The sequence below is a fragment of the Salvelinus fontinalis genome, chromosome 3, assembly GCF_029448725.1.
Source record: "Salvelinus fontinalis isolate EN_2023a chromosome 3, ASM2944872v1, whole genome shotgun sequence".
NCBI lineage: Eukaryota > Metazoa > Chordata > Actinopteri > Salmoniformes > Salmonidae > Salvelinus > Salvelinus fontinalis.
In genome coordinates, this window is record NC_074667.1 from 49,771,785 (window position 1) to 49,798,243 (window position 26,459).

General features: G+C 44.5%; 2 protein-coding genes across 2 annotated transcripts in view; both read right to left on the reverse strand.

Moving 5' to 3' along the window:
- LOC129851040 (chemokine-like protein TAFA-4) overlaps positions 1-8,765 on the reverse strand; it is a 47,711-nt gene extending 38,946 nt beyond the window's left edge. Inside the window, exon 1 of the mRNA XM_055917206.1 lies at positions 8,060-8,765. The gene's annotated coding sequence lies outside the window, so the exon portion shown is untranslated. The remainder of the gene's footprint in view (positions 1-8,059) is intronic.
- A 4,819-nt stretch (positions 8,766-13,584) lies between these two features.
- LOC129851042 (EGF domain-specific O-linked N-acetylglucosamine transferase-like) lies at positions 13,585-26,394 on the reverse strand. Its single transcript, XM_055917210.1, has 16 exons — positions 26,291-26,394; positions 24,792-25,049; positions 24,279-24,379; positions 24,013-24,121; positions 23,802-23,896; positions 23,460-23,564; positions 23,191-23,297; positions 22,955-23,058; positions 22,097-22,189; positions 21,927-21,998; positions 18,911-18,997; positions 17,446-17,514; positions 17,182-17,243; positions 16,756-16,875; positions 15,733-15,835; positions 13,585-15,476 (listed from the first exon to the last, which is right to left on the reverse strand). The coding sequence occupies exons 2-16, from the start codon at positions 24,984-24,986 to the stop codon at positions 15,330-15,332; spliced, it is 1,569 nt and encodes a 522-aa protein (XP_055773185.1). The 5' UTR covers positions 24,987-25,049; positions 26,291-26,394; the 3' UTR covers positions 13,585-15,329.
- Between the last annotated feature and the right edge of the window lie 65 nt (positions 26,395-26,459).

The window sequence follows — 26,459 nt, forward strand, 5'->3', positions numbered from 1 at the left end:
GATCCCTACTGCTCCATGCTTTATGGAACAACAGACACAGACACTAACAGGCTAATAAACATTAGCTCACTGAGCCAACCTGCCTGCAGCCCCACCCCCAGCTCAGCCCAGCCATACCCAGCTCTGTTGCTGTGTTCTTTACGAGGGCGTCTTTTAAACCCAGACAGCCAGCGTGGCCTGACATAGATCAGAGCAGCTCCTACAGCGCTCTGACAGACAGAGTCACGGCCCACGCCATAAATCCAGCGCTCGCTAATAAAGCAATAAAAGACCATTAAAAGTCAGCGTCCCTCAGGACACAGAGATGGATGGGAGACAGGCAGTGCGTCCAAATACCTGACTCCCATCCTTTATGTTGGCACTTTGGATACATCCCCTACACTGTAGACAGCTTGGAGACTGTATAAACATCTGAAATCTTTATGCCCGTCTTTGCTACTCTTTCTTTTCATGCAACGAGCAGTGATTGAATTGTCCCTCAATCCCCTCCCCCCTTTTATTAATACCTTATTCATGTCTCTCTCTCTCTTTTCTCTCTGTCCTCTCTACCTCTTCATTTTTTGTCTTTCTTTGTTTCTCTCTCGTCTCATCTCTTCAATTTGTTCTCACCCCATGGAGGTGAAGGATCACGAAGTTTAGAAGTTGAGAGCACAGCGGTGAACCACTGTAGACCGAGAGCAGTTGGAATTGCAGAGGGTGTGATGAAAGATACAGAGAGAATGTTCAACAGTGAGTCACTGAATCACTGAGAGAGAGAGAGAGAGAGAGAGAGAGAGAGAGAGAGAGAGAGAGAGAGAGAGAGAGAGAGAGAGAGAGAGAGAGAGAGAGAGACCAGCCTCCCGCAGTCTATCGAGCAAACAAAGCCAAAAGAATTTCTGACAGGCAAATCGCCCGATAACCGTAGTAATTCATTGTGCTTTGTGTCCAAATTATGATTAATGGAAAATAAACAAAGTTGATGTGGAGCTAGGTTTGATTTTCTATGCGCGGCGCCACAGCCCCTCTGAAGTTGAGCTAATCCTGGGTCTTTAGCGGTGAGGAATGCACTGGGCTCATTGACTCCTCCACCTAGCTGACTACGTGCTGTTTGCCTATGGACCAGACAAATCAATGGGCCTTGTCTCATGGAGAGGGGAGGGGCTGAGTCCTCGGCCCTTAGCCCGCACACTCACGGCCAACATCCTGATTATTTCAGGCCCCTCTGCTGCTAATAACCAGGCTGGTGCCGGCTAGCACATAAATGTATTAATGGCCAAATGTGCCATGCGTGCAAACGGGCGGGCCAAGGAGAGAGAGAGTGAGAGAGAGAGAGAGAGGGGCCAGAGAGAGAGGGATGGGAGAGAGGGGGGAGAAAGAGAGAGGGCCTGATCAATTGTTCATTTTACAAAGTCAGTGAGTTGTGTCAGTGGTGTCAATAAGTGAATTCATTTGTCTGTGGGTCTCTAGAGCATGACATCGTATCACTCTATTCCCCTCTTACCCTCGCACTCATACATAAAACCAATGCTAACACACACAGAGAGACAGCCAAACACACTACACCACACACACACACATTGAATTATACGTGTCATCCTCTAACACCCCTGAGCAGGGCATTGTCCACTGATCCTGTGAGTGACATCAGTCCTCCTCAGAGACAGTCTCCTGACCGGTGGCAGCCTGGAGCTCACAAAGCCATCACCTCAAACACACTACCACAATACTCAGAGAGATCTCTGGCTCTGCCTTCAATACAAGAGAGAGAGAGAGAGGTCTAAATCCCCATTCAGCCTGTAGTGTTTCTCTGGGTGCTGCTGTGACTGTGACTGGTGTAGGCTCTATCAGTGGCGTTAGTTTGCAGCCCTTCACAGTGGCCCCATGCTAGGCCTACACTGGGAGCCTTTAATAATCACACACACACACGATGTCGCTCACGCTTACCTGCACATCTGCCAGCTGCCACAGCAGCATGCCGCGAGCAGGGACAGGAGCAGATTGCATCCTGGGTGATATATACTGCACCATGGGTAGGAGCCGTGTCTGTTCAATTACAATCATTACCGTCGCTTACAGGGGATCTGTCATCATCACAATGAATCTTATCAATGCACAAAATCCCATTGTGTTCAACCAACCAACCCAACTGTGAGGAAAAATGTATTATTTACTTTATCCATAAACGTGTTTGCATCCTAAAATGAAGATGGTGCTCTTTACTATGGGATATGTGAAATGAGAGAGCAAGACAACTTCCTTATACTTTTTCCATAAGAAATGAAAGTCTGTACAAGTGTGAGATTCAGGGAGAAAGTTTAGAGGGAAGTGGGTTTGTTCTGTGATCAGCCAACATCTGGACTGAATACATTTAAGAACTCTTTTTTTTCAACCTCAAAACCCCCACTACAAAATACATTACTTGCGCAAACAAATGCCTACCTCCTTCGTACTTTCTCTTTCTAAATGGCTGCTGTTCCAGGGCTTTCAGGTTGAGCTGTCCATCAAAGCCAGCCCTGCTAAATGGAATCAAACTCCTGCTAGATTGGCCTGAGCCAAACAGCCAAACAGCTCTGCCGGAGACAATAGCGCCTCAGATTCCATTACGTAGAGTGAGGCCAGACATCACAGAACCCTGGGAGGCAGTGGAACACATGCAGGACGAACGAAGGAGAACAGCTCAATGGACCACGGTGCAATATGTCTCTCCTCCCTCTGTTCTGCCTCTGTCTTCCAGGGCTCGTCTTCCTCATTCACACACTACTTTTCCAGGCTGTTACACACCACACATTTTCATCTCCCTCACTGTATTACTGCAGCCTCATGGGGCACAGAGAATACATACACTCAGAGAGAGAAAAGGGGAGAGCGAGAAAAAAGAAGATAGAGGGTGAGGGAAAGTAAGAGAAAGAGACAGAGACAGACAGAAAGAGAGAGGGGGAAATAAGGGGAGAGAGAAGGGGAGAGAGAACACAGGGGCTTCCATCTTTCTTTAATGGGATCCCTTAAAGGTTCAAAGCAGCCATTTTTATCTCAAAATCAAATAATTTCTGGGTAACAATTAAGTACCTTACTGGGATTTTCTTTCAATTAAATTAATAAAAAATAAACAAAAATAGCTTCTTAGCAAAGAGCAATTTCTCAAGCAAGAATTTTGCTAGGACTGTCTGGGAGTAGTCTGAGTGGGGAGGGGAAACCTGAAAACTAGCTGTTATTGGCAGAAAGGTTTGGAACTCTCTTTCGTAATGGGTCTATTAATTAATTTACCGCCTGGTGATGTCACCAGGCAGACCAAAACTCCATCCCACCAAAACAGGCTGAAATTTCAGGTGGTCTTAACCTAAAAGGGTATTTTTTCACAATTTCACACTATTATTCCAATCTAATAGTGTGGAATTCTCATCGACCGGGCTGTAGTGGAGCAGGTTGAGAGCTTGAGAGTTCCTTGGTGTCCACATCACCAACAAACTAGAATGGTCCAAACACAACAAGACAGTCGTGAAGAGGGCACGAAAAAGCCTATTCCCCCTCAGGAGACTGAAAAGATTTGGCATAGGTCCTGAGGTCCTCAAAAGGTTCTACAGCTGTAACATCGAGAGCATCCTGACTGGTTGCATCACTGCCTGGTATGGCAACTGCTCGGCCTCCGACCGCAAGGCACTACAGAGGGTAGTGCGTACGGCCCAGTACATCACTGGGGCTAAGCTGCCTGCCATCCAGGACCTCTACACCAGGTGGTGTCAGAGGAAGGCCCTAAAAATTGTCAAAGACCCAGCCACCCCAGTCATAGACTGTTCTCTCTACTACCGCATGGCAAGTGGTACCGGAGTGCCAAGTCTAGGACCAAAAGGCTTCTCAACAGTTTTTACCCCCAAGCCATAAGACTCCTGAACAGATAATCAAATGGCTACCCGGACTATTTGCACTGTGTGCCCCCCCTCTCTTTTACGCTGCTGCTACTCTCTGTTTATCATATATGCATAGTCACTTTAACTATACATTCATGTACATACTACCTCAATTGGCCCGAACAACCAGTGCCCCCGCACATTGGCTAACCGGGCTATCTGCATTGTGTCCCGCCACCCACCACCCGCCAACCCCTCTTTTACGCTACTGCTACTCTCTGTTTATCATATATGCATAGTCACTTTAACCAGATCTACATGTACATACTACCTCAATCAGCCCGACTAACCGGTGCCTGTATGTAGCCTCACTACTGTTATAGCCTCGCTACTGTATATAGCCTCGCTATTGTTATTTTTCATTGTCTTTTTACTGTTGTTTTTATTTCTTTACTTACCTATTGTTCACCTAATATATTGTTTGCACTGTTGGTTAGAGCCTGTAAGTAAGCATTTCACTGTAAGGTCTACACCTGTTGTATTCAGCGCACGTGACAAATAAACTTAGATTTGATTTGATATATATAAAACACAGGGAAATCACGTTTTTGACTGCACTCGGCCTTTAACCATTCACTCGCTTTAGAGAGGCTCCCTTTGATTAAAAAAAGCAAGGGCTCAATGGATTTCTAACTCACACATCATACTCTTCATGACAGGGGGTTGTGTCCTCTGCCTTCTGCTGCTCATGGCACAGGCACACATACTCCCTCTAATGTTAAACTGCCCTGCCCTACCTTCCTCCAGGCTACCCCAGAGGTGACACTGATCTCTGGCTGCACCCTCCATCTCAGCCTGGCCTCTATGGAAGCTCTGATGGAGTGTTTTTTCTCCAGCTCCTGTGCTGCATTAGGATGTGATTGACTCTAATATCTCTCTGGAGACTACCCTGTACAGTACAGTATGGTTCGGGCAGAAGAGGAGAGGATGAACGGCCATCAGGACCAATCTCACTTACAGATGAGAGGCCTCCCACTCTCCTCTCTCTCTCCTTCTCTACCTCCCTGCTGGGAGGATTTCTCCTCCCTCCTCTCTGGATTGCACAGCATCAATCACAGTGGCACACAGTGAATCTGCTAATGCCAGCGTACAGCTGATCTCAGATCAGTCTGTCGCACTGCTATCCGTGATCCCTGTTATTCATCTAGCTTATCGCCCAGGAGTATCTGGCCTGTCCCCTCCCTGCCTGCTTAGCCTCGTACTCATGCACAATCACAAATGCACACAATACACTCCTCCGCATTCACAATCACTCAGCCAGATAAATCCCCTGCATGTCTGGAGGAAAAGGATGGCCATGCCGTGTAGGAGCCTCACAGGATAGGCCTTATTGCTGTCTGGTGGGGGTTCTGAAAGGTGGGAGATGAGTCTGGATGTGGGAAGGTATAGAGGAGGGGGTATGTGGAGATAAAATGGGACCACAGAGACTGACAAAGGGGAAGCAACACAGCTTGGAGATATGCTGGTGAGAATCCTCAATTCTATCGCTTTCCCTCAAAAAAGTATGCCAGGCACATGTACAAAGAAGTGTGTGTGTGTGTGTGTGTGTGTGTGTGTGTGTGTGTGTGTGTGTGTGTGTGTGTGTGTGTGTGTGTGTGTGTGTGTGTGTGTGTGTGTGTGTGTGTGTGTGTGTGTGTGTGTGTGTGTGTGTGTGCGTGTGTGTGTGTGTATTGATGATGGTTCAGTGAAAGAGGAGGCCAGGTTTGCTAGAGTAAGCTCCTTGAAATGTAGAGTACTGCACCTATCTTCATGTTACTGTCATTGAGAATTAAGTCGCCAAACCTTTCCTCTCTCTGGGGACCTCTCCATCTCCTCCTCTGCACTGTACTAATGACACGGTCCCTGCAGACTGTCACTACCGGACAGAGAAACAATGGTGAAATAATTACACTCTTTCTCACTCTATACAAAATGCAGAACCGAGGATGAGAGAGAAGAGCAGAGAGGAGGTGGTGGGGAGGAGGAGGGTGGGGGTTAGAGACCAGGATGAGAGAGAAGAGCAGAGAGGAGGTGCTGGGGAGGAGGAGGATGGGGGTTAGAGACAAGGATGAGAGAGAAGAGCAGAGAGGAGGTGGTGGGGAGGAGGAGGATGGAGGTTAGAGAAAGGATGAGAGATAAGAGCAGAGAGGAGGTGATGGGGAGGAGGAGGATGGGGGTTAGAGAAAGGATGAGAGAGAAGAGCACAGAGGAGGTGGTGGGGAGGAGGAGGATGGGGTTAGAGAAAGGATGAGAGAGAAGAGCAGAGAGGAGGTGGTGGGGAGGAGGAGGATGGGGGTTAGAGAAAGGATGAGAGAGAAGAGCAGAGAGGAGGTGGTGGGGAGGAGGAGGATGGGGGTTAGAGAAAGGATGAGAGAGAAGAGCAGAGAGGAGGTGGTGGGGAGGAGGAGGGTGGGGGTTAGAGACAAGGATGAGAGAGAAGAGCGGAGAGGGGGTGGTGGGGAGGAGGAGGGTGGGGGTTAGAGACAAGGATGAGAGAGAAGAGCGGAGAGGAGGTGGTGGGGAGGAGGAGGGTGGGGGTTAGAGACAAGGATGAGAGAGAAGAGCGGAGAGGAGGTGGTGGGGAGGAGGAGGGTGGGGGTTAGAGACAAGGATGAGAGAGAAGAGCTGAGAGGAGGTGGTGGGGAGGAGGAGGGTGGGGGTTAGAGACAAGGATGAGAGAGAAGATCAGAGAGGAGGTGGTGGGGAGGAGGAGGGTGGGGGTTAGAGACAAGGATGAGAGAGAAGAGCAGAGCGGAGGGGGTGGGGAGGGGGAGGATGGGGGTTAGAGACAAGGATGAGAGAGAAGAGCAGAGAGGAGGTGGTGGGGAGGAGGAGAGTGGGGGTTAGAGACAAGGATGAGAGAGAAGAGCAGAGAGGAGGTGGTGGGGAGGAGGAGGGTGGGGGTTAGAGACAAGGATGAGAGAGAAGAGCAGAGCGGAGGGGGTGGGGAGGGGGAGGATGGGGGTTAGAGACAAGGATGAGAGAGAAGAGCAGAGAGGAGGTGGTGGGGAGGAGGAGGGTGGGGGTTAGAGACAAGAATGACTAACAATTACAACATAATAGGGGTTGGCTCTCATTTCTGTTCTCATTAACATGCACCAAGTCATTTTCCTCTTGATGTGTGTGTGTGTGTGTGTGTGTGTGTGTGTGTGTGTGTGTGTGTGTGTGTGTGTGTGTGTGTGTGTGTGTGTGTGTGTGTGTGTGTGTGTGTGTGTGTGTGTGTGTGTGTGTGTGTGTGTGTGCGTGCGTGTGTGTGTGTGCGTGCGTGCGTGCGTGCGTGCGTGTGTGTGTGTGTGTGTGAGTGAGAGAGAGGGAGAGACGTGATTCCCATGCCAAAAAAAGCCCCTTTCAATTGAATTGAGAGAGTTTGTGAATAATATTAATATTTATTCTCTATTGCAGGATGTCTGTTTCTGCATATTAAAAAAAACTTTCACTTCAGTCCAGCCCTGCTGTGAGTAGAGAGCGTTCAGCTGCGCATTTCCTCACTGCGCGCCTGCGTCTCCGCTCCCTCTCTATTCTCACCAGATCAGGATCCATACGAAGCCGTTAGAAGCCAGGTGAAAAAGAGCCAGATCAGCTGAACAGCCTTGCGGACTACTCGATAGCCGCTAATAGGCAGCACCGAGCCCCGACGAACGCGTATTTAGCCTCGCACTGAACACCGCATCAATCTCGCCGTTTTTCTCTGTTTTACACTCTCTGCCCTTACTGCGAGCAGATTCAAATGACAGTGGATTGGATTTTTCTAAAGTTCCCTCGTTTTAATTTAAGACAGTCTATTGCAATTCAGTGCAAGGATTTAGATTAAGCAATGTAAAGAAAACAGGAATCTGAAGTGACTAATAGCCAGAGATTGAGGATAATTAGTTTCATTCTTGTATTTTTCTCCAAAACGTCCTCCTCTCACAGGGTGGTCATTTGACAAATTGAGCAGACTATAGAGACCCAGAACATCAAAGTTATTTTCCCCTTTAGCAGTAACCACCCCTCCTCTGTGCGGCATGAAAAATGGTAGCCTGCCTAGTGCCTACACCTTCTAAAAGCAAAATATTCTCTTGACCCTGGTCCCTATTTCATTAGCCTATCACTGAACGTGTGCGCTCGAGCCCATGGAACAGTCACGAAACAAACAGGAAAGCAGGTGATCTATACAAATCAATGCAAGGAATTAAGAATGAAAAATACCCTCTTACCTAAATCTATAAAACCGATGGCATAATCAAAGTGTTTAGGAATCCGGTGGATAGCACGCTTGCTGTGTTACTTTTTCTTCACTTCACTGAATCCGGTTTCCGACTATAAACCAATCCTTACAACTGCCTGCCAATCTGGCGAAACCGGCCACAATCAGGCGAGCAGCAGGGTGGGCTACAGCTTATCCTGGTACCACGGCGCTGGAGCTAGGTGAGCTGTCTGAGTTCGGTTACCGACTGGATCCACCCTCTAATTACAGTATCTTACTGCGTCCCATAACAGCGGAAACCAAAAGAAGACAGTGGCATAGAGATGGAGAGGTAAATCATTCATGACAGAAAAAAGTAACCAAAAGTGAATACATCCAAAAGAGCGAAAAGAGACTAATGTTTTCTAAGCGTTCAACACTAGTTCATTGTGTTATTGACAATGGTCCCCCGCCAATGCCCGTCAGACGGGTTCGCTAGCCGCTGGAGAGATGCAAGAGTGATGGTGATGGTAGAATGATAGTTGCGCTCCACGCGCGCACACCTCTCGAGCTGGGATCGATTTGACATGAGAATTGTGAGCTGTCTTCCCCATTCTGAACACATGCGCTGCGCTCGCCCGCCCCATTTGCAATCTTTCAAGTATAGGCTACGTTCAGTGATGTCATAGTTTACAAGTCGCCAAGTGAGGGATGTGCTGAAATGACGGCATGGCAAGTCTGAGGAGAAAACCAAGAGATGATGACGAGCTCAGTGCGATCCAAAAGTTCTTCTTTTTTGTCAGCATTGCGTTTCTGGTGGGTGTGGGGTGGGGGTCCTCTAATCGTTTTTAGACAGATTGGCAGATGCTCAACTATAGACCAATTGAATCGATTACACTTAGCATCACATAATAGGCCGGCTCACTTCCACACTTCAATCACATTACAAACGCTGCATAAATATCAATAGGCCTACTTGATTATGTGCCCATCTGTAAGCACGTCGGTGTAATGTAACCCCCCGAGGTGGTGTTAAACACAACTGAATCATCTCCGTCTCACAGATATTCTCCAAGAGAAAAGCTATCAATTATTTGATCCCAAGATTATTATACGAGGGCTTTGCGATTGATTGTTTAGCGCAGTAGCCTATTTAGGCTAGTCATTAGGCTTTGGCCAGGTCGATGTCCGCTAACGACCTAAGGTGAGGAGGATCCGATATGTTCAGATGTTTTTCACGGCATATCATATGAAGGGGGCTTATCTTTCTGCTCACTAGGCTATATGTTTATAGTCTACACAACTTCTGTTACATTGATCGAATAAGCGAAAAATAGGCCTACGGTAGGCTACTGTAGCCTATGATGCAGAATTGAATGCTTTGGTGGAGAGAGCATGAAATAGAATGTGTTCTGAGTGTGCTCAGATAAAACACGACTAGACCCGGTGCAATTCAGCCAGTATATTCAATCTCTCCTTGCGATTAATTTCCAGCATCGAGTAGTCTACACTTCTACTACCCAGGCCCCAGACATTTATCTAATAAAATATTTACCACGGACAACCTCGCGAAGCTCCACCCTGGATTTTTTACGACTTGGTTTAAGTGAGCCAGCGGCTAGAATGTGAGCTGTAAAGTTTCAGTTGAAGGTGTAGACTACCTCTGTCTTTGCATGTCACTTAGATTCATGGTGACTCATTATTTCGTTCTGATGAGGTTATAGACTAACCTGGGCTAAAAGTAAGCCTACATTTCTGAATGTACCTGTCTGCATGAAATATACTTTTAAATAGGCCTTTGAGAAGATACTGCTGCTTTGAAAATAACCATGGGAAGCGCATACAAACGAAACACTACAGGCTTCAAATGACAGATTTGTCAGCCAATGTTGCAATTTTCCCTAACTGACAATCAGCAGTCTGTCTCTTCTTCCAATAGAGGACAGGGCCAATCAACCAGTGCTCCCGCACATTGGCTAACCGGGCTATCTGCATTGTATCCCGCCACCCACCACCTGCCAACCCCTCCTTTACGCTACTGCTACTCTCTGTTCATCACATATGCATAATCACTTTAACCATACTAGTGTATAAAACCTGTATTTTTACTTTTGTTTTATTTCTTTACTTACCTATTGTTCACCTAATACCGTTTTTGCACTATTGGTTAGAGCCTGTAAGTAAGCATTTCACTGTAAGATCTACACCTGTTGTATTCGGTGCACGTGACAAATAAACTTGATTTGATTTGAATTAACACCGTTAAGGACAGTGGCGCGCTATAGGACTTCAGAACCATGGAGAGCTCCCGCATGAACGCTTAAAATCCGCTGTTGTCTGCGTTGACTCAGCTGTCAGACCAGCCGCCAAACGTTGTTTGAATCAACTGAAAAGGATGTCAGGATATTTTGACAAATGTGTGAAACCACCAGAGAGCTAATGTGATTCGAAAATCCACCTCGTTTAGCGGTGTGGATGTTAGGCCTTTTAGCTCAAGTGTGAAAACGGCTAATGGGTAGGCCTACATTCCAAACTGCTGGCCATTCCGTTAATACTATTTCATCAAAAGCACTTATCTCATCTATCTTCCGCAAACGGCTGGGTTGTATTGGACCAAACCAAATTAACAGAAGAAAACACTTTACTGTGGGCATTAAGGTATGAGGTTAAATGGTGTGAAATTCAATTCATGCCATCTGTTTCTCGGTGCATGGCGCAGTCGACAAACTTGTATTTTCAGCCAGAGTAGATATTTTCAAAGAGACCAAGTTGAGGATATCAAAAATGCACATTTGTAATAGCCTATTTATAATATATTTCAATTTCAGATATCCCATTTGGCATGCCAGAGTTTATATAGGAAATACTGCTGAATGAGGAAGATTGGAGTAAAGGGCAAGACGACTCGTGTTCCAGGGACCCAAGTTATAGGATCCCTTCTGGGACTATTTCCACCCATAATCGCTGTCTCATGGAGAAAAACATTATGGAAATATCTAGTCATAACTTGAGGAATATTTCTTCCCCACTCAATCAATATTTCCACCTTTATCCCCTGAAAGAGAATGTTTTTCTGCTTTGCGGGACGCGTGTAGAAGTGGTGAGGTAAGATGAGCTGACTGTAATTCATTTATCTCTGTTCAGTGGTGAGAAATATTTGCTTTATAAAATAAATTAGATTAGGTCGAGGTGATACACAATATAATGGATATTGTGCATAAAGACAAGGGGAAATGGATGAGAGAGGAGATAGATGATGAAAACTAAATCAAATATATGGCCTGAGTAGAAAATACATGAGCCTAGTAAGATCAACAACAAAAAGTGAGCTTTAGAAAACTAGGTCGACAAGTTACTCAACCGTTAACAAGGAACACTATATGCAGATTAATTTAACCCCTCAAACTACTAACATAATGTATATATGTATATATATAAATATATATAATAGTGTGTAAGACAGTATATTAATAGGAAAGGTGTGTACAGCAGTAGTTATATAGGATGAGCCATGACTAGAATACAGTATATACACAAAGTGGGTAAATTAGTATGTAAACATTATTAAAGTGACCAGTGTTCAATGAATACACACCAATACATCTATGTGTATATTCAGAGTGTATCTAAATTATGTATTGCAGTTCTATCCAGCATGTCTATCATTCACAGACTTTGTATACCATTGGCAGATATGTATATGCAAACAAAACCCGGTCATTTTGTTTTTGTACACAGTCATATGATATGTGGTATAGAAAAGTACAATATTAGGGGGAGCTATATCTCTGCAGATGATCTGTCTATCTGGTCAAAATCCCTGAGACAGGTCCCCCTTCGCTGGTATGGATTACTTGTTATTATGTCTCCAGAGAAGCCTAGACTCAAATAAACGTCATATCTATGAAATGACTATAGGCAGAATTAGGTGTTTCTGGCTGGGATCAAAATGACCCAAAAGGACTTAACATTTTAGTCCATATTGATACAGAAAGACTTAACAATGATTTCAATTTATTAAGAATATAATCAAAAATATCCCTCTGGGGTGAAAATAAAATGTCATTAGGCCTATATTGACAGTGAGAGCACAATCCTAAAAAAACAACAACCCGCAGTGTAATAATTCTCCCTAATCTAGTCTGAATCACGAGCTGAGATATGCGGTAATAACTTTACGCACAGCACACATCCCCATGAAGAAGACAAAGGCAGTCTTTGAAGGATCACTCCCTCTGCTTGCATATTTCAAGCTCAGAAGGCGTGCATTAAGAGCAACAGATGCAGTAATTCAACACCTCCAGTGGACTCACACCATTGCTTCTAACATGACGAAATAAGCCCACCCACGCAGAACTGTTTATAAAGCACCACGTGGGACACCTGAAACAAATACTTAAAAGTTGCTGTCATATGCACTAATGGCTAACACTCATAGATAATGAGTGGTGAGATGGATTCTACCGCGCCCTAAGACCATAACTCAATTAGCACATGCTTTTTCCTAATTACAAAGGAGGCACGCACACACACACCGCGCACAGATGGCCAATGGACTACATCTGGTTTCCAAGGGGCAGAGCTCTCTCTCTCACACACACTCACTCACTCACCTCACAATATTTGACTTTATGAGTCAAGTGACAATAACTCTTGGTACTTAGTTTTCCCAAGTTCTCATTTCTTTCCAAAAATACAAATTGTGATGATGTCTTATTCCGTTGTTAAAAGTCAAAAGAAGGGAACATTGGGCTTGGCATCGATTTTCAACCTGCTGAAGGTTAATGAGCAGCAGACATCTTGGTTTCTCTGCTTTTGATCCCCTGCGTAGAGGTGATTATTTTCTTTATGCTGGTCACTGGCTGTAAACTGAGCCGACCTAGAAATAGTGTTCATCCCAGACAGCACTGGTGTCTGTCAATATTGGGAAAGTTCAGCCACAACATTGACAAGAGCAGCTCAGATAGAGAGATTTGTGGTGGCAGTGTTTTGTATGGGGTACAACAGTTCACAACTCTTTAGAAAATGAGCTATTCGGCCTGAAGCGTCTTCAGATTTAAGATCTTGCATATCTATCATTCTATGATCAACTCAATAAAACATGACCTAGATTTCAGAGGATTTCGACAGACTTATACAAGAGAAGCACTCTCACACCTATCAATGCAGTTCCACACATCGTGCAATTCTCTCCTCTGTGATCCTGGGGAAAAAAGTAATCACATTGACTCGTGTGGTCTTCTACTGCCATCTAGTGGTAAACAGGTGTCATGGCAAACAGGTGTCACCGACAGCGCAGCCGTGGTGGTTTTGAGGTCAACCAGATTTATGGTGATGACAAATAGATCTGAACAAGTGCCCTTTTGTGGGGAGCCATTCCTCCCAGCCCCCTGCAAACTAAAATAATGAAACCCTCAGCAATAAACTGTCTGAGATCAGCAATTCTTTTTGAAAAGTTCAGGAGATACTGTACACAGTTACTATCAAAATATTAATTTGAATAATGATTAATAAAATCATTGCTGCTTAAATTGCCCAAAAAAAGAGAGATGTCAACACTTTTGAAAAGGTTTATTTCAAAACATTTCCATGGCTTTGAAATATACCATGACTTACAAGACTTTCCAAAACATTGACCAAAAGGTCTGACTCCCTTTCACTTATAAATAAAACATCCAGCTTTAGATTGATTATATCATTTGTGTTTTCCCTTTCATGGAAGTTTACTATATGTAGTGACTACAAAATAGTTGCAAAGACAATTCTGCGGTGTTGATAAAACGGGCACATTCACAACATGTTGAAGGTTCCATCCCGGTCTGTCTACAACACACCACTTTAAATCAGAAAATGCAGAAAATAACTGTTTTTAGAACGTAAACAAATGATCATTCCGGCAACCACCAGTGGCAGCATGTCATAGAAATAGTCATTTGTTGTAAGGAGTGTATGTATAGCACATATACTGTTCTCTAACAAGGGAAATGGTAGCAGGTACTCTAAGTTTGCCAAGGCCATTTGATTTCTCTTTATTATCGCTACTGAGATGCACCTTGGGCTGTGTTGGCCTAGAAGGCTGTGTTAAAGACTCACTGCAGAAAAAAATGAAATAATAAATAGCTGAAAAGTGATGTTTGTTTGTAAACCTAAATTTAACCTTCATAATATACACTGCTCAAAAAAATAAAGGGAACACTTAAACAACACAATGTAACTCCAAGTCAATCACACTTCTGTGAAATCAAACTGTCCACTTAGGAAGCAACACTGATTGACAATAAATTTCACATGCTGTTGTGCAAATGGAATAGACAACAGGTGGAAATTATAGGCAATTAGCAAGACACCCCCAATAAAGGAGTGGTTCTGCAGGTGGTGACCACAGACCACTTCTCAGTTCCTATGCTTCCTGGCTGATGTTTTGGTCACTTTTGAATGCTGGCGGTGCTTTCACTCTAGTGGTAGCATGAGACGGAGTCTACAACCCACACAAGTGGCTCAGGTAGTGCAGCTCATCCAGGATGGCACATCAATGCGAGCTGTGGCAAGAAGGTTTGCTGTGTCTGTCAGCGTAGTATCCAGAGCATGGAGGCGCTACCAGGAGACAGGCCAGTACATCAGGAGACGTGGAGGAGGCCGTAGGAGGGCAACAACCCAGCAGCAGGACTGCTACCCCCGCCTTTGTGCAAGGAGGAGCACTGCCAGAGCCCTGCAAAATGACCTCCAGCAGGCCACAAATGTGCATGTGTCTGCTCAAACGGTCAGAAACAGACTCCATGAGGGTGGTATGAGGGCCCGACGTCCACAGGTGGGGGTTGTGCTTACAGCCCAACACCGTGCAGGACGTTTGGCATTTGCCAGAGAACACCAAGATTGGCAAATTCGCCACTGGCGCCCTGTGCTCTTCACAGATGAAAGCAGGTTCACACTGAGCACATGTGACAGACGTGACAGAGTCTGGAGACGCTGTGGAGAACGTTCTGCTGCCTGCAACATCCTCCAGCATGACCGGTTTGGCGGTGGACAGTGTGACTCCAAATTCAGACCTCCATGGGTTGATAAATTTGATTTCCATTGATAATTTTTGTGTGATTTTGTTGTCAGCACATTCAACTATGTAAAGAAAAAAGTATTTAATAAGAATATTTCATTCATTCAGATCTAGGATGTGTTATTTTAGTGTTCCCTTTATTTTTTTGAGCAGTGTACAACAACTAGTATTAAATATACTTTTAGATTTATAAGACGGCTGTGTTTTAGTCGTGTGTTTGACTTCACCAAACTGTCCTCGTGCTGCAGGCTTACAGTTCGTCATGGCTGGGCAGGGGCTGCCACTCGGGGTGGTGCTGGACATAGTCTGCTGCTTCCAGCACCAGACGCATGAACTCCTCCACATCAAACGAGTAGTTGGTGAACTTAGGATGATCCCCCAGGGTGGGATGGTGACCCTGTGAGTGGTGAGTGGGGAGGTGAGGGGGGGGGGGGGGTGATGGAAAAGTGAGAGAAAGTCTTTATGAACACTGCACTCCAGGTCTGTGATTTGTGAGTGTGTGTGTGAGGCAGCGTGAGTGTGTGTACTAAAAACAAAATGACAGATGAGTGTGGTGATAAATGCTGAAGCTACAGGTGAGCATTAGTCAGGTGTCTCTGGGAATCTAGGGCGGTGAGTTAGGTGGAGGCAAGAGTGGCATTGGAGTTTCCCACCTTATCTTCTGGGAGCACTTTGTCCCTCTTCTGCCAAGTCACATATCGGATCCCCCGCAGCCGAGCCAGATCTCGATAGCAGCTCTCATCCTGACAGTTATATCTGTGGAGAACAGATGGAGACACTTCATCTCCTCTCTCTCTGGCGTCCGCCTTCCCGTCCTGCCTGATGAATGCCTGTTTAAATTAGGCCGTATTTAACCGCCACGCCTTGCGGCTAAGGGCTAACAGAGCACAGCATGCTGCCAGACCCACCCATCACACACATAGATACACAATACCATATCCAGCACAGATTTCACTCTGCCCTGTTATGCTTAAAAGTATAAATGCCTTAAAGTACTACTTAAGTAGTTTTTGGGGGGTATCTGTATTTTACTATTCATATTTTTGACTACTTTTACTTTTACTTCAATACATTCCTAATGAAAATAATGTACTTTTTACTCCATACATTTTTCCTGACACCTAAAAGTACTAGTTGAATGCTTAGCAGGACAGGAAAATGGTCCAATTCACACACTTATCAAGAGAACATCCCTGGTCTTCCCTACTGCCTCTGATCTGGCAGACTCACTAAACACACATGCTTTGTTTGTAAATGATGTCTGAGTGTTGGAATGTGCCCCTGGCTATTCACAAATAAAAATAATAAAACAATCGTGCTAATATAAGGAATTAAAAATTATTTATACTTTTACTTTGATACTTAAGTATGTTTTAGCAATTACATTTACTTTTGACACTAGAGTATATTTAAAACCAAATACTTTAGACAAGTAGTATTTTAGTGGGTGACGTTCACTTTTAGTTGAGTCATTTTCTATTAAGGTATCTTTACTTATACTTAGTTATGACAATTGGGTATTTTTTCCATCACGGCCTGTAGGCCCGTACTGCCATCCACAGAGCATGGAAGGACAGACAGAGACAAGGATCCAGTGAGACAGACACACACAGAAATACAAAGACACAGTAAACCTGTTGTAGACGCACAGAGACAGACTGACAATTGTCACTCACAGCTCAAAGATGACAGCCCAATCAGGAAGGAAGAGCAGGTGAGTAAGTCCTGCCCCGTGAATCCCGATGAAGATGTCAGAGTTGTGGGTAATGCTGAGCTGCTCGAGGAACGGAACCTCCCTACAGACAGACAGACAGACAGACAGACAGACAGACAGACAGGTCACCCACCAAGCACCTGCAGCACTCACATCAAAAGCTTATATTTGAATTGAACTTACTACTTAACCCAATACTCCGACAGACTTCACTCCAACATACTATACATTCAATATTTACTCCACTCTAAAAGCGGTGTGTCAGACAATAAAATACAGCTGTTACACAATTCCCTTTGTGCTGCTGCATTGTATTCTCCAGCAGTACTATATAATCCAACATTACTTCCCTTAAACTGCATCTAAAGAATACACACTGTTCACTCACTTGTATTTGTAATCCACCACTCTGACCTCAAGTAGAGGCACAGTCTTCAGGGCCTTTATGAGCTGTATGAACGCAGTGAGATGCATTCTCTGATCAATGAGAGCTCAAACAAACACAGAGACTGGCTGCATAAATCACAGGCATTTTACGCTGGCAGTTTATAGCAAATACGATTTTAAATGGCCAGTTAAGCGCTGGAGGAGGCAATGGAGGGAGGGAGAGAGGGAGCAGAGAGTTGGCAGAGCTGCCTCAGCCTGGACTCACCTCCTGCTGGTTCAATATCTTACGGTAGTCTGTGCTGCGTGCCAACAACGTCACCCGAATCCTCCCCTCCTGAAACCAGGAACATAGGGGTGGTGAGATGATACTTACTGTGTGGCTCAGTTGGTAAAGTGGAACATGGCCCCTGCAACGCCAGCATTGTGGGTTCAATTCCTGGGGCCACCCATAAGTAAATGTGTGCATGCATGACTTTGAGACCCTTTGTATAAAAGCATCTAGTAAATGGCATATCTTAATATTATAAATATGACATGTATATTTTATATGGTGCAGTAAGAGGAAATGCAACATCTGCAAATATTATGCTGATCTCATAATCTGACATATTAAGCCCATCCATAGCTTTTCAAGGACCTTCATTTAGACTTTATGTACTTGTAGAAAACTTCCACAACAAATAATTAAGGTAGGGGAAGTGGGAGTTTTCTACAGTACTTTAAAAAAAAGTATTGATAATTTATTTTTTACAAATATTATGTTCATGATAGAGCTACAGCCAAGCGGGCTGAGCTAACAAGGTTGAGAGCAAGCTTGTTATACAGCATTACCATCTCCTAGTGGCTAAAATGCTACGAAACTCCCTTTCAGTCTCACTGGCATTGTGCCACCTGAGGTGAAAATAGCCTGAGGAAGACAACTCCTGATGCTAAAAACAGAGAAACTGTGAAAGTGATCAGCCACAAAGACTGCCAGGAGAACCCCAGAGGGAGTACACCAACACCGCATAGTGCTAAATACATGCCTTTACCAAACTATTAAACATATTAGATGGATGAGATGAAACAGCAGTGTGTGCATAAGGAGAGCTGATATGATGCTGAGAAGAGGACAATGGTCTGGTGTCTCCCTGAGCCATTAATCAGAGGAATAAAAGGAGGGGCTGAAAGGGGCTGAGAGGGTGTCAGGGCCAGGCACACCTCTCATTCAGCTGGGAGACGCTATCGCAAGCACCGTCATCTCACAGGAAGCCTGTTAGCATATTCTTAGCATCACCCGAGAATACACAATGAGCTGCATCCTCGCAAACGTCTTCAATGGTCATAAAGATACAGTCAAATGCACTCAGTCTGGGGTCGAAAAGACCAGTGGAGCCTGTATCGGGGAGTTACAGACCACTGAAGAAAAGGTGTGTGTAACAGTTTTAACTTTAGTCCGTCCCCTAGCCCCGACCCGGGCGCGAACCAGGGACCCTCTGCACACATCAACAACAGTCACCCACGAAGCATCGTTACCCATCGCTCCACAAAAGCCGCGGCCCTTGCAGAGCAAGGGGAACCACTACTTCAAGGTCTCAAAGCGAGTGACGTCACTGATTGAAACGCTATTAGCGCGCACCACCGCTAACTAGCTAGCCATTTCACATCGGTTACATGTGCGCCAACAAAGTGACCTGTGCTATGTGTGTGTGTGTGTGTGTTTCAGTGTGTGTGTGGTCAGTATTCCTTACCATGGGTCCATCCTGTGGAACGCTGAGTCGATATAGAACATGCTGGGAGAAGGCCCTGAACATCCCTTCACTGTAGCAGTCAGATATCTGCAATTAACACGCCAAGAAAAAAAACATCCGATCCATTTGTGTGTCCCTCACACGCACGCTCACACACACATACATGCATAGAAAGAACACACACTCAGTGTCCCTCACACGCTCACACACACGCTGACACACGCTGACACACGTACATGCACAGAGAGAACACACACACAGTGAAATGTGTAATTTGATAGATATCTGCCAAATCCAAACATATTTCCATACACATGAAAAGACACATTTCAAATCCATGCAGAGCACAGATCTGTTATTCACTCCTACAGGCCAGAGCACAGGTCTGTTATTCCCTCCTACAGGCCAGAGCACAAATCTGTTATTCACTCCTACAGGCCAGAGCACAGGTCTGTTATTCACTCCTACAGGCCAGAGCACAGATCTGTTATTCACTCCTACAGGCCAGAGCACAGATCTGTTATCCACTCCTACAGGCCAGAGCACAGGTCTGTTATTCACTCCTACAGGCCAGAGCACAGGTCTGTTATTCACTCCTACAGGCCAGAGCACAGGTCTGTTATTCACTCCTACATGCCAGAGCACAGATCTGTTATTCACTCCTACAGGCCAGAGCACAGGTCTGTTATTCACTCCTACAGGCCAGAGCACAGGTCTGTTATTCACTCCTACAGGCCAGAGCACAGATCTGTTATTCACTCCTACAGGCCAGAGCACAGGTCTGTTATTCACTCCTACAGGCCAGAGCACAGGTCTGTTATTCACTCCTACAGGCCAGAGCACAGGTCTGTTATTCACTCCTACATGCCAGAGCACAGATCTGTTATTCACTCCTACAGGCCAGAGCACAGGTCTGTTATTCACTCCTACAGGCCAGAGCACAGGTCTGTTATTCACTCCTACATGCCAGAGCACAGGTCTGTTATTCACTCCTACATGCCAGAGCACAGGTCTGTTATTCACTCCTACATGCCAGAGCACAGGTCTGTTATTCACTCCTATAGGCCATAGTACATCAGTCATACATTTAAACACCTGAATTTAAACATGATCAATATTTCATACCTCAAGGCTGCCCCCTAGACCTACAGTACCAGTCAAAGGTTTGGACACACTTATTCATTCTAGTTTTTACTATTTTCTACATTGTAGAATAATAGTGAAGACATTAAAACTATGAAATAACACATATGGAATCATGTAGTAACCAAAAGAGTGTTACATTCTTCAAAGTAGCCACCCTTTGCCTTGATGACAGCTTGCACACTCGGGGCATTCTCTCAACCAGCATCACATGGAATGCTTTTCCATCAGACTTGAAGGAGTTCCCACATATGCTGAGCACGTGTTGGCTGCTTATCTTTCACTCTGCGGTCGAACTCATCCCAAACCATCTCAATTGGGTTGAGGTCGGGCGATTGTGGAGGTCATATGCAGCACTCCATCACTCTCCTTCATGCTCAAATAGCCCTTACACAGCCTGGAGGTGTGTTGGGTCATTGTCCTGTTGAAAAACAAATGAAAGTCCCACTAAGCACAAACCAGATGGGATTGTGTATCGCTGCAGAATGCTGTAGTAGCCATGCTGATTAAGTGTACCGTGAATTCTAAATAAATCAAAGACAGTGTCACCAGCAAAGCACCCCCAAACCTCCTCCTCCATGCTTCACGGTGGGAACCACACATGCAGAGATCATCCGTTCACCTACTCTGCGTCTCACAAAGACACGGCGGTTGTAACCAAAAATCTCAAATTTGGACCAAAAGACATGTCCATTGATCGTGTTTCTTGGCCCAAGCAAGTCTCTTCTTCTTATTAGTGTCCTTTAGTAATGGTTTCCTTTACAGCAATTTGACCATGAAGGCCTGATTCACGCAGTCTCCTCTGAACAATTGATGTTGAGATGTGTCTGTTACTTGAACTCTGTGAAGCATTTATTTAGGCTGCAATTTCTGAGGCTGGTAACTTTAATGAACGTATCCTCTGCAGCAGAGGTGACTCTGGGTCTTCCTTTCTTGTGGCGGTCCTCATGAGAGCCAGTTTCATCACAGCGCTTGATGTTTTTTTCGACTGCACTTGAAGAAACTTTCAACATGTTTTTTAAATGTTCCACATTAACTGACCTTCAAGTCTTAAAGTAATGATGGACTGTTGTTTTTCTTTGCTATTTGAGCTGTTTTTGACATAATATGGACTTGGCTTTTACCAAATAGTGCTATCTTCTTTATACCACCCCTACCTTGTCACAACACAACTGATTGGCTCAAACGCATTAAGAATGAAAAAAAATCCACAAATTAACCTTTAACAAGGCACACCTGTTAATTGAAATGCATTCCATGTTACTACCCCATTAAGCTGGTTGAGAGAATGCCAAAAGTATGCAAAGCTGTCATCAAGGCAAAGGGTGGCTACTTTGAAGAAACTCAAATATAAAATATATTTTGATTTGTTGAACACTTTTTTGGTTACTACATGATTCCATATGTGTTATTTCATAGTTTTGATGTCTTCACTATTATTCTACAATGTAGAAAATAGTAAAAATAAAGAAAAAACCTGGAATGAGTAGGTGTGATCAAACCTTTGACTGGTACTGTACGTATTTACATCTTACCATGTGTACACAAATCTCCTTGAAATTATCATTTAAATTACATAAGAGCTGGACACGATGAATACAAAACATAAATATTTGACCTAAATTGCATGTTATTAACAACTGGATATCAGAAGATGCAGGAAAACGGAATGAGGAGGCGAGAAGCATGAACAAAAAAAAGCACGGACATAAAGTCCGTGATAGAAATAGAAATAGATAAAAATAGGCAAACGCATGGAGTCAGAAAGGCAGGGACATCCCAAGAAGTTCAAAGGGATTCAGATTTCCTCAAAGGCGGTGCAATTCTATCTCTATATTTTTATTACATAGGAGATACAGACAGAATTACTTACCAAAGGTGTGTTATAGAACAGCCCATATCTCATCCTGGGGAGCAGGGAGAACACGGAATCTTTGAAGCACACCTGTTTCAAGGTAATGGACACGTTAAACAACCATGTACGACCACACTCGCACGCACACACACACATACACACACACAACCGAGCTTTGATTCTTTTACCCTTTTAGTGTCAAATGTTTTCAGATGGATGATGTCATAGTCAGAGAAAGCCTTCCATGTCTCACTGAACAGATCCCCATATCCATTAAAACTCTGAAAGGGAAGAAACATACATAAGAAAGCCAACTTTGAAATTCAGTTGCTTCATCAAACTGGCTAAACTCAATTCCAGATTACATGGAGACGATTAGGAAACAGTGGTTTGTATTATGGTGTATGTTTCATTAGAACCTTTCCCAGCAGTCAGCCACCAGTTTACTGAACAACTTGTGTTGTTTGTCAGATGAAAGGCCCTTCCTTTCCTTCTCGCTGTCATTTTCTCTCCCTCCCTCTATTTCTTTACCCTTATCCTTCACTTCCACAGCCAGAGGGGGGAACAATGGACAGGATAAGGTTTCCCATAAATCATTCTGTTTTTCACCTACTACTTCCCGTTGACCCCCTCCGCACGCAAGTAGTCACATGTAAAACACAGCACCACCATACACAACCCTCTGGTCAACAACCCTACTAACTCTTCTTTACACAACCCTCTGGTCAACAACCCTACTAACTCTTCTTTACACAACCCTCTGGTCAGCAATCCTACTAACTCTTCTTTACACAACCCTCTGGTCAACAACCATACTAACTCTTCTTTACACAACCCTCTGGTCAACAACCATACTAACTCTTCTTTACACAACCCTCTGGTCAACAACCATACTAACTCTTCTTTCTGTACAGTACAAACAGCTTTGAACAAAACAACAGCTTGCAACATGTTGGAATCTCCAATTAGCCTCACCAGATATCTTGCACCTATACAGTCCTCTCAGATCAGTGAAACGGAGACAGGCTGCAGAATGTTGTACCTACCGTATCCCACATAAGGATATTGATGTCTCTGCTGAAGGAGTTGTTGATGTGCTGGGAAATGTACAGGTTGACAAAGTCACAGAAGTGATGGTACATGTTCACCCCTGTGAAAAAGACACATTCAGGTTTGTCCATCACATCTCAGTACATCTGTTACTGTGTCACTAGTTCTACACTGTACACAAACGGAATAAGTTATTTGACATTGTACTAAAAGGCATGAGGATTGTTCCCACCTGCATCAAGCTTCATGAATACAGTAGGTTTCTCAATGATGATGTCACAATGCTCTTCATCTGTGGGGTTGAAGTCCAGCTCTGTGTATGCCTGCAGTTCAGCATACCTTGGGAAGGAAAAAGAGTGTTTTTCAGAGAGTTTCATGTCTGTGTCATTCATCAACCAATCAAATACTTTTGTTTACAAAGTGAAATGTCCTTAGAAAGAAGAAACCTTGATATGAATCGGTTCAGGGAGGGGCATAAGGATTTTCTCTGTGTTGTCTCACCAGGACTGCAGAGGGCTCTTGTGCTCTCCTTCTGCGGCCAGCGCTAGGCTGTTCAGACTACAACGCCCCCCAATCTCCCCCTCCTGGAGAAAGTCCTCCTTATACCTGCAGAGAAAACACAGGTGTGTCCCACACTTCTTTAATTTATTTCATTAGGCTAAGAAAAGTGTCTGCCATATTGCCTATCCTGTATTTTAGTTCGATGAAGATGAAGGACCAAGCAAATGGAAGAAACAGACCCAAAATAAACTACTGGAATTCTTCCCCTGACATGGTCCACACAGGAAAACAAGGAACCCAGATGGGTCGCTAGACAGGAAGTGTCAACCAAGGTGCACTGACCTCTCATGACCCCTGCGAGGGTTCCTCAGGTCCAGGTACAGATTGGTCGCCCTGCAGAAGCGAGTGTGGCTGGAGCATTTCAGAGATGAATCTCCCTAGAAATAAAATGTGAGCATTTAGCAAATGCCTTTTCTGTTTATCCCTGTTGTTTATCCCTGTGGTTCCCTGAGTCCTCTGTGTGCAGCTGCACCGAGGGATGGCAGGGTCTTACAGGATTGGTGGCCTTGCAGAGGGTCTTCATCTCACTGAGGCGCTCCATGACATAACCAAAGTCTCCCTGTTTCCAGAACAGCTCCTGGGCTGCCTCCACTGAGCTGGCCCTTGGGAGTACAAAGAGCTCTGTTAGGCCAAACCAGCTGCAGAAATACATTATGCACATCCACATGTATGACAGGAGCTTGGCACAATATGCTAATGAATAAAAGGAAATGCAGAGAGGGGGATTGGGGGAATGCAGAGAGAGGGATTGTGTTGTACCATCCAGAGTGGATCTTGGTGCAGACAGGATAGCTAAAGCGGTTCTCTGGGGCACAGTTCTCCTCATAGCCCCAGCAGGACGACACATCCAGCAGAGCATCCTGTCGTAAAACATTAAGGGTGGGGGAGGGGGAGAGAAGCACTAAAGATGTGCTAACACACACTTGCATAGACAATGAAAGTCCACACTAAACAGCTACTTGTACCACCATGATACACATAAAAATGTGTATGTGGTCACTGTCCAAAGCTTTACATATTCAATAATCGTAAACTTAAGTTCTTAACGTTTTTGTCGCTCTCTGTCCACAAATCTGGCTGCTTAGAAAATGGATTCACCTTGACAAAAATTCAACTCAGTTCAAGAATTTAAAAGAGCTAATCCCACTCCACACTATGAATGACAACACCCAACATGGTACGATACCCAACATAATAACACAGTGATAATAACAGTGTTGATAATAACAAAATGATAATAAAACAGTAGTTCAATGAAAGTGCAGTTCTTACTTTAAAAGGGCAGAGCGGGTCCTCTCGACAAAGCCTGGCCACTCTCTTGTTAGTGTGGAGGAAGTAGGGGATATGGTGCTGTGGCAGAGCGAGGCTGCTATAGTGGAATGGTGGTTTGTGGCTGGTGTTCTCAGCCTCCTCGGCAGCTACCACAGTGTAAGTACAGACCATGACCAGTGCTACCAACAGCAGCATAGTCAGTTCCACAGAAACACATGGGAGAGTCGTCTTGGCTTACCTCACAGCACAACCCAAACTCTGTGGAAAGAGAGAGAAAGAGAGAAAAAAGAGAGATAGAGAAAGAGATGGAGAAAGAAAGTGCGAGAGAGGCAGATACACTGTAATCTAGGGTAGAGATGTATACTGCAGTTTACAAGCGTGTGGGTATAGACCATAGTGTGGGAACCTGCCTCGAGGCGGATCTTATCTCCATATAGGAGAGGTCCTAGTGAAGGAAACATTAGTGACCTTTTTCCTACCATTGTTTGAGAAAACAAGTACAGGACCTGTATGACATGTGACCCATGAGAACACAGCTACCAAAAAGGTCAGACTAGAAGAATATCCACACATAACATCATCATATTATATTTCCATGCTGCTGTTCTTGTCCTGGGGGTGAAAACTTATTGGTGGAAAATGTGTTTGTTGATGCATATGCTGACACAACCATAGACTGCTGAGCAAGGCAAAACGTTAAATACAGTATACAATTGCCTAGCCTGCTTTACACACCGGCTGAGAGACTTTTTATTTTATTAGTGTAACAATGAGCCAAATATCTGAGATGCTTTTGAGTCCGTGGGAAAATGCCACAAGGCTTCAAAACATAAAGATACTCAAGTCGTTAGTGGGCCTATATGTAAGTTCAGAGCCTTGAATAATAACACCAACAAGCTATATGTGGGATAACATAATTACGACATGCGTTTCTGTTGTAAAATGTTGCTCCCTGAAGCTATTAAGTTAGCCGTCTAGACTTCTCTTAGGGAGTGTCGCTGGCCGTCTATTGTATCTAAGTAATAAATTGCGCATCCAGAACACACTCGTTTTATTGAATGCTACAATGTAAACCACACCATCACCTATACGCGCAGTGACACATTGTATCCGATTTTAACTAGTTATCCAGCTACAAGATAATCATCTGTAGTTTACAGGCAGGGAACGACTATCACCGCTCGTTAACAAATTGAACCGATATTATTAATACACGCACATTGCAAAACGCCCCTAAAATGTCTGGACTATAATATTTATTTGCATTTCTAGACAAATCATCATCATTGTGCTCTCGCCACGCAGACATCGTCAGCTTGCAACATTCTTGGTGTCACCGCTTTTGCTGGTAACGTACACCGTACAATTAACTACAATCCGAGTGAAAGGGGTGACAGCGAAAGTTTAGAACCAGCAAACTTCGAAAAACTACTTGTCGGAAATAGAAACATTATGTGGTCGATCGGTAGATTAAACTACACATAAAACCTGGCGCTTACCTTCTGCAAACAAAAACGTATGCTCCAGGTCGCCATAACACCGGAAACCTTACACCGGCATGCAGTATATTATTAGTCACAAGGTGGAGTTGTAGGATGTAGTTCAGACTTGCAGAAGTGCAATTGTTTTTGCCTACAATTCTGCAACAAAAAAAGCACATCAAGAATA